The sequence below is a fragment of the Andrographis paniculata genome, unplaced genomic scaffold (genome assembly GCF_009805555.1).
Source record: "Andrographis paniculata isolate CXL003 unplaced genomic scaffold, ASM980555v1 Contig36END, whole genome shotgun sequence".
Taxonomy (NCBI): domain Eukaryota; kingdom Viridiplantae; phylum Streptophyta; class Magnoliopsida; order Lamiales; family Acanthaceae; genus Andrographis; species Andrographis paniculata.
In genome coordinates, this window is record NW_026137569.1 from 491,405 (window position 1) to 502,358 (window position 10,954).

At 38.6% G+C, this 10,954-nt stretch overlaps 3 protein-coding genes across 4 annotated transcripts; 1 reads left to right on the forward strand and 2 right to left on the reverse strand.

The window, feature by feature from the left end:
* Nucleotides 1-3: 3 nt before the first annotated feature.
* Nucleotides 4-786, reverse strand: LOC127249674 (protein TIFY 5A-like). Its single transcript, XM_051272605.1, has 2 exons — nt 628-786; nt 4-555 (listed from the first exon to the last, which is right to left on the reverse strand). Exons 1-2 carry the CDS (start codon nt 784-786, stop codon nt 295-297), a joined length of 420 nt encoding a protein of 139 aa, XP_051128562.1. The 3' UTR covers nt 4-294.
* Nucleotides 787-1,713: 927 nt separating this feature from the next.
* On the forward strand, nt 1,714-4,446 carry LOC127249492 (pyruvate dehydrogenase E1 component subunit beta-3, chloroplastic). 2 transcript variants are annotated; one of them, XM_051272283.1, is made up of 5 exons: nt 1,714-1,995; nt 2,230-2,333; nt 2,430-2,473; nt 2,729-3,724; nt 4,213-4,446. In XM_051272283.1, exons 1-4 carry the CDS (start codon nt 1,920-1,922, stop codon nt 3,699-3,701), a joined length of 1,197 nt encoding a protein of 398 aa, XP_051128240.1. In that variant the 5' UTR covers nt 1,714-1,919; the 3' UTR covers nt 3,702-3,724; nt 4,213-4,446. The 2 variants fall into 2 exon arrangements, with proteins under 2 accessions (XP_051128240.1, XP_051128239.1); XM_051272282.1 differs by lacking the exon at nt 4,213-4,446 and having other exon boundaries at nt 2,729-4,043.
* A 1,431-nt stretch (nt 4,447-5,877) lies between these two features.
* On the reverse strand, nt 5,878-8,214 carry LOC127249950 (9-cis-epoxycarotenoid dioxygenase NCED2, chloroplastic-like). The gene has a single exon (XM_051273049.1). It carries the CDS (start codon nt 8,151-8,153, stop codon nt 6,396-6,398), a length of 1,758 nt encoding a protein of 585 aa, XP_051129006.1. The 5' UTR covers nt 8,154-8,214; the 3' UTR covers nt 5,878-6,395.
* Between the last annotated feature and the right edge of the window lie 2,740 nt (nt 8,215-10,954).

Below are 10,954 nucleotides of genomic sequence, written 5' to 3' on the forward strand. Positions count from 1 at the left end.
TTCTGAATACGTGTAAGAAAGTTACGTACAAGAAAGAATAGTAAAATATACATTTGGTTTTTGTAGCTGATGGATGGATGGAGTGATTGATTTGAGCATAAAGGAAGAAGACCATGTCTTGGGGCTTTCAAGTTAATGGGCCGTTTCTCGAAAGCCCAAACCAAATTTCTATCAAGAAATAATTAAAAATTCAAACAACAATAATGAAAAATAAATAGGACCTTAATTAATTACCCTAACCTAAGTACACAACAAATACACCCAAATGCATAGTGTTTTTAAGAAATAATTAATTTATTGCAGGGAGGGTTGAGGGTAAGGAGACAAGGACTGTGCCCTATCTTCTCTCTTTTTAAGGAACCTCTGCAGTGATCTCTTCACACAAACCCTAGACGATGTAGTATTATTATTATTATTATCATTATTATTATTATTATTGGTTGATGATAATGGTAATACTAATAATGGGTTTAAAGTTGTCCATGTCTGAGCAGCACTACCCTCAAACTCTTCTTTGTCTCCACCGCGGCTTGCAAGATCGATGATTGCACGAGCCTGCATGGGCCACATTAATTAATTAATTCATTAATTATTAATCAAATAATGAATGGAATCATTAATGGGTACCTGAAATTCAGTGGCATCAATGGAGGCAGCCATTCTTCCATTGTAGAAAATAGTTAACTTCTGCTGCTCCTCCTCCGTACCCCGCCGGTAATTATTATTACGACGATCATACGGCGGCGGAGTTGCCAGGCCAAGTTCCAGATTGCAGTTTCTTTCCATGTTGGTGTATATGTATATGTAAGAAGTCGTTATATATAGAAATAGAATAGAACACGACGACACTTTTTTTCCAAGCTTTGAAAAGTTGCACCAACGACTCAAATCAAAGAGATGTTTATAGATAGACCAAAATATAATATAATATAAAATAAAAAGAAAGAAAGAAAAACATGTATCTAATCATTTTAGTCACGTGTTACTTCATGTTTCCACTTCACTTCTGACCAGTTCTTGTACTGATCAATCGAAATTATAAATTTAAGTTTTATGTAAACAAAGCCGTGGCATCAAATTATTTGATCAAAGATGTTAGTTTGAATATATATAAAATACAAATGCATTTGCTAGGTATAGAATGAACCTGTACAAGCTCATATGAAAAATAGCACAACTGATTTTATGGAAGTATCTATCTAATAGATCATTAGCAAAAGTCTTATTAACCATAAGAATTATATTAATATTCATCTATACATTGTCTTATTTGAATTATATTCATTGAATTTAGTTATATACTCTATCAATACTTTGAATTTTCTTTCTATAATATATATTCAATCCATTCTTAATTTTTTCAGTATATAATAAACCTCATATTAAATAAAAAAATAAAACATATATACATACTAAACAACTCCAATCTCATTTCCCTTATTTAATAATCATAATATTATTAAATCAGAATTAATAATTTTATTAATTGAGGTTTTTTTGGACTCGCATTCACATTGGTAATTACATTAAATTAATTATTATTACGGCAAAAGCATCTTGGCCCTTCATATTTAGATCGACGGTGAGATAAAACTAGCCTTTTGTTAATAATTAATTTTCTCTATGCTACGTGTCCAGTTTGGATAGGCTCTCAAAAGTGTGGTTCAGTGAACCGTCAAGTAGGCGATTAGGCGACATAATCGAACAGCCCAACTTCTGTGGCTCTGCTCTCACCGTCTTCTTCAGCCTCTCGTCTTCCCAACATAGACCAAATCGTCGTAAACCGCCGCCGCCGCCGCCGCTTCTCTAGGTTGTCGGTGTAATCAATCTTTTTGTTGATTCAGATACTACATTGTATTGTATAGGCTGAAAAGAGTAAGGGGTAGTTTACTATCTTCGAATTCTCGTGCTCTTCTTTAATGGCAACTTCGATTATGCCTGCCGCTGGAACAAAAATGGCACTTTTCGCATTTAGTTATCGAGGATCACTGCAAGGTTTTTCAGCTCTCTATTTTCTTTTCTGTCTGTTGAATTTTTATGTGATCATGTGCTGTTCTTTGTAAACCCTTGTTATAGTTGTATTAGCTGCACTATACCTAAATTTCTAATATTCTGCTTGGAACTTCGAACTGATGCGATCATTAAAAAAAAAAAAAAGTAAATAAAAACTATGTTTGAATCAATGTTTGGAGATTTCTAGTCGTCACTGAATTTTTAAATTTATTTCAGAGAGGACAGGGAGCTTATTTCATGTCTGCAGTGATGGAAATTTGAGATCGAATTTGAAGTCTCGTAATAGTAGGACAAAGCGGTTTATTACCAATGCAGTTGCAGTAAGTTCATCCTGTCTTGTTCAGATGTTTAGAGGATCTTTCACATGGTCTTTGAAGTCTCGCCATTAATTTTATCTATTCCTTTATTGGTTGCAGACAAAGCAAGAGAAAGGAGCAGCTGCCACTGCATCAAAACCTGGGTAATTTGCTCTCTACTCCATTACAAAAACTTATGATGTAATGTTTGAATTTCAAGATCAGATGCTTCCCTATCTTTTCAACTACTAATATCATCAATGTAGTGTGTGCAATAATCATAGAAATCGAATGTTCATTTGCCAATTGAGAGAATTACAATCAAATTAGTGAATAGAGATCCCTTAGGCTTTTCATCCTGTACGAATCTTCGATGGATGATTCTGGTTCACGAATTGCCAATGCTGTTTTGATTCCAGGCATGAGCTTTTGCTTTTCGAAGCTCTCCAGGAGGGCTTGGAGGAGGAGATGGAAAGGGATCCTCGGGTATGTGTAATGGGGGAAGATGTAGGGCATTACGGAGGTTCTTACAAGGTGACGAGGGGGTTGGCAACCAAGTACGGCGATCTCAGGGTTCTCGACACGCCAATTTGCGAAAACTCCTTCACCGGAATGGGAATCGGAGCTGCAATGACAGGACTTCGCCCCGTTGTCGAGGGAATGAACATGGGCTTTCTTCTTCTGGCCTTCAATCAGATCTCTAATAACTGCGGGATGCTCCACTACACGTCGGGCGGGCAGTTTACGATACCTATAGTGATCCGCGGGCCTGGCGGTGTCGGCCGACAGCTCGGAGCTGAGCATTCGCAGCGCCTTGAATCGTATTTCCAGTCGATTCCCGGGATTCAAATGGTGGCTTGCTCGACGCCGTACAATGCCAAAGGCTTGATGAAGGCTGCAATAAGGAGTGAGAATCCCGTCATTCTTTTTGAGCATGTTTTGCTCTACAATCTGAAAGAGAGGATTCCGGACGAAGAATATGTATTGAATCTCGAGGAAGCCGAGATGGTCAGAGCCGGCGAGGACGTCACGATTCTAACGTATTCGAGAATGCGGTATCATGTTATGCAGGCTGCCAAGACTCTTGTGAACAGAGGATATGATCCGGAAGTCATTGATATTAGATCTTTGAAGCCGTTTGATCTCTACACGATCGGGAATTCTGTGAAGAAGACGCACCGTGTTGTAATCGTGGAGGAGTGCATGAGAACTGGCGGGATCGGTGCCAGCTTGACGGCTTCGATAAATGAAAATTTTAACGATTATTTGGATGCTGCGATCGTGTGTTTATCGTCGCAGGATGTGCCGACTCCGTATGCAGGAGCACTCGAGGAATGGACTGTTGTTCAACCAGCGCAGATCGTTGCTGCAGTCGAGCAGCTTTGCCTGTAGCCCTTGGCACATAAAATGTTTAGGTATTTTTGTTCGACTCATCATCTTTGCGTTGTTGCTAGCTAGCTCTTGAATTATGTTTAAAATTCTATGATTCGTAGAGTTGTTATGTATTGTTTGGTGTTTAAATCGAATCTGGAGGTACTTTTTCGATCGAATCAGATGAACTGCAATATGTGAGGAGGTATGGATAGTTTTGAATGGAAGATGATACATTACATTACAGATTTAGAAGTTCCTTTCATGTATTCGATCGAGTCAAATGAACATGGGCGTGTCTCTTATCTCATTACATTAACTATTATTATTACAATACAAGTGTTGGGTGTGGAGTCCCATGGATGTTAATGGTTGCCACTTTCTGTATTAAATTGCAAAGCCCTGTTGCACTTTGCTGCAGTCATGTCTCCACGTGGATAGGCCAGACCAGACCAGCCATGTTTAATTAATTTTCCAGATTTCCCTTTCATGAAGGCAATATGTATATGTGTGTATGCTCTTTAAATTGCAGGCTGTTGAGATGTATTTATGACAAGCTAGGGTCCATGAATGGAATGGAATGGAATGGATTTTTGAGCTAGTTGATCACATACAGACAGAGATTCTCCTGGAGCATGGACAGGACAATCCTTTTTTGAGGTAAACGTTTATCGCCATGTCTGACCTCTGTCTGTCTTGGACTAATTCGAGCATCATATTTTATATATATGTATTTGTCAATTCTGTCTTGTGGTTGCAATGCAATGCAATGCAATTGATTAATTGAAATGAATCTAATCTTATAAGCATGCATGCATGCATCGATCACATGGTGTGATTGATTCTTGTGATCACTCATGACCCCTCTGGTTCAATTCGTTCTGTTACCCAACAGCAAAGTAAATTCCCTCGAATCAAAGCTAAATCCGATCGAGATGATATGGGATTCTGAAAATCTGCCCATATTTTGGTGGGGTGGGCTCAAAGAAAGAATTACTATTTTATTACATCATGAAAACGAAAAGGTGTCCAAGGATGTAGGAAGGAATTAGCTCTAGAGAGAGATTTGTTTGTTTAATTTGTTTTTGTCTATTTTTGAAAAATGGGTGTAATTTAATGAGTCTCCCAGAAGAGAAGGGTGGTGGTTATGCTTATGTTCCTAAAAATCATTGCATGGTTGGGTTGGGTTGGTTTTATTTTATTTATATATAAACAACAACAACAATAATAAATATAGAAACATGGCACCAATGCATCCACGTAACACATGCCATCTTCTACCACTCTTGCCATAATTGGCTAACATCATTCAATTCGACCCATCTACCACTCCATCAATTAATTAATATTGAACAAGATATTGCTAGCTACGTCGAGTCGATCCTCTCCTAAATTTAGTTCATAGCTCAAAAATATATATTATGATTTTCCAAATCTAGATAAAGCTTAAGTATTAATAGTATGGATACTTTTTTTGGGACTTCACAACCTAAAAGAACGCTAGAGTTTAGTGAATGGCTTACATCATTCATATCAACGACACCTAAGCGAATTTTAGAATTAATTATATCAATAAAGCTCTAAAGATTTGTGTTGATTTATGGGGACGACAAAGTGTTACATATATGAGTAATATTGAATTCTATATAAAAATATAATGTTAGTGAATTATATATATTGTTTGTTTGATGCATCATTTTCTTTCTTTGTTATTGTAAATAAATATATGTAGAGAAAAGCCACATAAAATACAGTGTATAAAAAAATGAAGGAAGTTTGACCCACCCGAGATCTATGGAGGATGACGAACACCGTGATGCATGCTGCTCAGCAAACTTTATTAATTTAATTTTAATTTTAATTAATTAATTGGAGGGCTAGCACATATACAATATTTATTTTTATATATTCCTGGGATTCGGGCAGTGAGTTAAGGTTTACATGCGTGTCTCAGCAGCATCGTCACTCCCTACTAAAACCCCATCCAATTGTTTATTTATTAATTACCCTTTTGGATAGCAAAATTCTTAATCAATATATATGCTTGATTTAGTTTAACTATTATATTATTCTTCTAAAAAAATAATTAAGGTGATGGAGTGTGACTATCCTCAGCAAAATTGGAAACCATGCTATTTTTAGTCACATCACCTTTTTATGATTAAGCTATATATGGCTCATATTCAATCGCCGGCAAATTACTACTACTCCATTATTTATTTATAGTTGTTACATATTTATTTATTTTTCAATGGAAAGCAGATTTTGACTCTCTTACCAGCAACGTTAATCACCAACTGCAGTAATAAATTCAGCATAACAATGCTTAATTAGTCCCCAAAAAACATATTCCTTCACCTCATGAGAGAATCAAGCAGTCCCGGGACCCCAGCACCAGACTCCATCGTCTCCGAGAAAATAGGACAGCACGAACTAACCATTACAATGGCACGAACAAAAATACAAACAGAAACCAGCTGAGCTCCATTACTAAAATATCTACACACGCCTAAAAAGCTTCAAGCTTGGCTCCACCATGAAAGAGAAACACACAGAATGCCATTCATATGCAATAATTCAAAAAAAAAAAAAACAACAGAAAATCAAGATCGGAGAGGAACGCCGGGGACGACGGCGATGCCCTAGATTCAAAATCCCTCAGACGAACCAATCTACTACGATATATATACATACATATATCTATATGTATATTCGTCATGATCGAGATGCCTGATTTTCCAATTCCTCGGAGCTCACGAATGTCCCATGGAATCCATACGGCACTCTCGCCGGAAGTTTCACCGTCGCTTCCAGCTCCAAATTTCCGGCATTCACAATCTGCACCTCCGATTTCCACGATTCCTCGTCGTGCACAAACGCAATGATGTACCCATCATCTTCCGCCGATTCGCTCGGCACGAAAAACGGTTCGCCGCCGTATCTCCGGTCGCCGTAAATGAACTTCTCCACTTTTCCGGTCGACAGGTCGACTTTCGCGAATCCCGAAACCCTCGGCCACGGCTCCGCGATCGCAAGATACGCGAACCGGGTTTTCCGGCCGAGCCTGTTCCGGTTCACCATCCCGGCTTCCAAATTGATCGGCTCGGAGATCACCGGCCGCCGTCTCGACTCGCCGGTTTTCAAATTGAGCCGGATTTCAGACAGGACGCTCTTCAAGGTCTCGTCGCTTTCGTTGAAAATTGAGTCCGCCGGAGTCATGCAGGAGCCGATCACGACCACCTCGTCGGTGTCCGTTTCTTCCCAAGCGTTCCATAAGTGGAAGCAAAAAGTGTCGGCGCACTCGATCCAGACAATGTCTCCGCCATTTGTCGCGTTCTTCGGAAGGATTCCGAATCTCGATTTCTTCTCCTTGTCGTAAATCACCGGCGATCCTCCGGCGACCATTTCCTGGAGCTTGAACACCACTTGCTGATCGGGGATCACAACGAAATTCTCCGTGATAGCGAAGTCGTGCATCATGGTCGGAACCTCCACCGGAATTTCAACGTCCGGCGATTTCTCGCCCTCCGCCGAGAATCTAAAATACCTAAGATATGGCTTCTGAACGACGTCGTAGCTTAAAGCAAACATCTCCTTCGAAACCGGATCGATTTTTGGGTGAGCGATCATCGTGCTTTTCAATTGAGCTCCAAAATCGTACCTTCCGATCGTTTCCAGGTCTCCCGCCGGACTTATTCGGACATGATAAGGAAGATCGTCTTCAGACATTGCCAGCAGCCGCCGGTTGAAATAAACCAGTCCGGCGTTCGCCACTCCGGTCCCTTGGCTATGATCGACCAATCGGAAAAGTCCTCGGGCGTAGAACAGCAGCAGCCGGGCTATGCCGGAATGCCCGTGGAGTTCTCCGATGGCTTTCGGGAAAACCGGCCGGCCGAGCCGGCGCTCTTGGACAAGCCTCTGTGTCTCCGTGAACCGGCAGGCGTAGCTGACGGAGTTTCCGGCGCCGAACGTGACGGAGTGGATCATCCCATCGCCGTCGAACAGGTGGTGTCCGGCGAGGGGCTGGTGCAACGGATTGGCACCGTTTCTAACATAAACTCCGTTAATACAGTCGGGGATTTTTCCGGCGACGTCGAGATTATGCCGCACGGGCTGCTCCGGCACCGGAGCGAAGTTGCCGGAAATCTGGACGCCGGGGTCGGCCGTTTTCGGGAGCGCGTGTTGGCTGTCGCGTAAGATTAACGCGCTTTCCACTGTGTCTAACGCTTTGGCAGCCGCTCGTTGGATTATGTTCCATTGCGGCGCCGGCGGTGGCGTCTGGTCGATTGGTGTGACGGAAGGGAATGTAAAGATTGAAGGAGCGTGTACAGCGCATTGTAGTGTCGCCTTTCCTTTTGTAGAGTGTTTTTTCACTGAAATGGATTTTGATGAAAAGCCCAAATCACAATACGTTGGTTTCAAATGGGCTCCACTCCATGATCCATTACAAGATTTTGCAATAGAAAACGCCATAAAGAAGAAGAAAATATTCAAGAGAGAGAGAGAGAGGGAGGAAGTTGTTAGTGCAAGAAAATTAGAGAGAATGAAAGAGGGGATTTTGAGGGGGAAAGAGTGAGGGGCAAAATGGTTTAAATAGAGGGGGATGACCACGTGGTGGATTTGTGACAAGGGCATATTTTCTTACAAATTAAAGCCCATAATGTGTGCATGATGCATGCATTGCATTGCAGTAGTGGTATATATAATTAGGCATTATTGTGTTCTTGGGCGGTCCTGGGACCCCAGGGCCAGACCCCCCATGATAATTACAGGGGTGGAGTTTGGACTTTCGGATAAAGGGCCCTTAAATGCTTCCTTCCTACGTAAAAGAAAAAAAGAAAAGAAAAGAAAAGATATATGTAATGATTGATGATTATATAAATATAATATAATATAATATAGGGGTATAGAGTATATCAGTTGGTGCCACTGTCCTTATCGATTTTACATGATCAAAAAATATCTCTCACTAGTCAACTCCCATTTCTCATATTAAAATAATTTTCTTCATATGATCTGACGAGCAACATAATAAATATCTAGTGGAGTGGAATGGGACGAGACGATACACACAAATAATCTATGCAAGCACAAGGCTATTAAAATATATATATATATATATAATTAATCAATTATCCCTCGAAGAAAAAGAACAATTAATATAAATATGCGGGACAGGGAATATATATACTAAGTGTTAATTATTATTCTTATTAGGGGAGTCGTAATCAATCATCATCGATAAATTAAATTCAGGGGCAATTGATTGATTAATTAATTAATCAAGTTGGTATTCGTAGCAACATTGACATGAGGTAATGTTACTATAATAATCGATTCAATGCGGAATAAAATTTAAGAATCAAAACTAAAATGAATTTCAAAAACATACCTCATGCGCTATATTTTCTAAATGATGTAGAAGACTTTATATAGTAATGCTTAGGGGACCAAAAAATCTAAAATTCATGTAGTGTAATGTATATATATATATATATATATACACACTGGCGAAAAGAGTCGAATAAGTGAAAACTGTGATTATATATCATTTTATTACATGGAAAAGTCGATTATGCCCCGCCCCAATACTAAATGACAACTTTCATCCACCGGCTATGCATATGGGACGACACTTACTTTTCAGTTAGATTTAGATCATATATGATATGTCCCATTACATTGATTTTTTACTTTTTCAATTAATACAACATGTTGAAAATAAAAATAGCCATTACGCAGTGCTGGTCAACATCAAATTAAAGTTGGTCTTGTGCTCAGAGATATAAGTCCATCTACTAAAATTTAAATTAAAATTTGAAACAAGGATTAAATCTCCAAAATATAAAATTCACAAGTAAACTAACTCGTTTCTATAAAAATAAAAAGCCTCCCACTCTAAAAGTGGGGTTAGGCTGCTATAGATCATGTATGTTTTACTACCCCGGCCCATTGACATTGTCTAGCTAAGAAATTAAGATTTGACTAATTAATTTATTTGTGTTGGCATAATAATTGGGTGGGAATTAAGTTGGTAAGATTACGATAATCTTTTGATTCTAGTCAATGTTGAATTCCATAGACGACAGCTATATGCATGGTCGTTCAAGAATATGAATTAATAATGCATAGTGCATTTAATTAATTTGTTTTATTGGGGTGGGTAATTGGGTATCCTAGCTCGGAATTGATTATATATTGCATGTGAATTTAGGATAAAAGGAAAAAGAAATTCAAAACAGCTATAGATTACATTAATGTAATAATATATATATATATATATATATACAAACCTAATGCATGTTTGACTGTCTCATCCACTAATAATTCTCAATGTGTTATATAGAACTATATTAATTAATATTATTTAATTTTACGGAGACAATTAGGTAAAAAGAGACTCATGAGTCATGACCATTATTTGTTCATTCAACAAGAAACCATGCATGCATGTATGAATGATGGACTTCAATAATTATTTTTTGTCTTGGTAAATCTGGCCACAACACTAATTTAATATCAATAATTTATAACAACTTATCCATCTCATTTATATCTATCTCTTTCTGTATACGTATACGTGTTTCTATTTATTAATTTTCCAAAGTGGTCTTTATATTTAAATTATCTACGCGTAAAATTTTAATACCTCCCTCCTCCAATAGCCAAGTGACAAGTTTCCTTATATATATATATATTATATTAAAAATTAAGACCGTGTATTTTCAAATTCAAGGACAGTTCCTACTTTAAAGTTAAACCATATGGTAGAGTTTGTTTATTCCAAACCAGCCCACTACTTCATGTATTTAAAATAGGCCCATCTTTGATTAAGACAAGCCCAGAATTTATTATGGGTCATGCGCGATATTTAGACAAGTTTAGGCCCCACAGGGAAAGAAACAACAACATTTTGTCTCAATCATTTCTTTTCCTTAATATCAAATTATACAAAAAACAATAAAAAATCATAACAAAAAAAGAAACGCCACAGCGTTTTTAAGAGGCGACGTGAGGCAAAATTATGAAAGCGCGTTTCATTTTTTCCCACGCGTGTCGGCACGCGCCACACTGGCGCGTTGAGTGTAGCCGCCCATGTGATATGAGACTAGCGAGCCTTGATGATTCCATGTGGACGGATCAATGTTTCTTGCAGTGAGCAGCATAATTTTTAGGGGTTTGATGGCGGGCCACTTTCCACTAACCCGCTTAAGAATCCTTCCGTCCATGGCAAAATACGAAATCCATAGGGATAAAGATCCATCCATGACTAC

Coding starts and splice junctions, on each gene's coding strand:
- LOC127249674 (XM_051272605.1), bottom strand. CDS start 786: ATGGAAAGAAACTGCAATCTGGAACTTGGCCTGGCAACTCCGCCGCCG. Junction 556..627: donor TTGATGCCACTGAATTTCAG/GTACCCATTAAT, acceptor TGGCCCATGCAG/GCTCGTGCAATCATCGATCT.
- LOC127249492 (XM_051272283.1), top strand. CDS start 1,920: ATGGCAACTTCGATTATGCCTGCCGCTGGAACAAAAATGGCACTTTTC. Junction 1,996..2,229: donor TTATCGAGGATCACTGCAAG/GTTTTTCAGCTC, acceptor AATTTATTTCAG/AGAGGACAGGGAGCTTATTT. Junction 2,334..2,429: donor TTATTACCAATGCAGTTGCA/GTAAGTTCATCC, acceptor TATTGGTTGCAG/ACAAAGCAAGAGAAAGGAGC.
- LOC127249950 (XM_051273049.1), bottom strand. CDS start 8,153: ATGGCGTTTTCTATTGCAAAATCTTGTAATGGATCATGGAGTGGAGCC.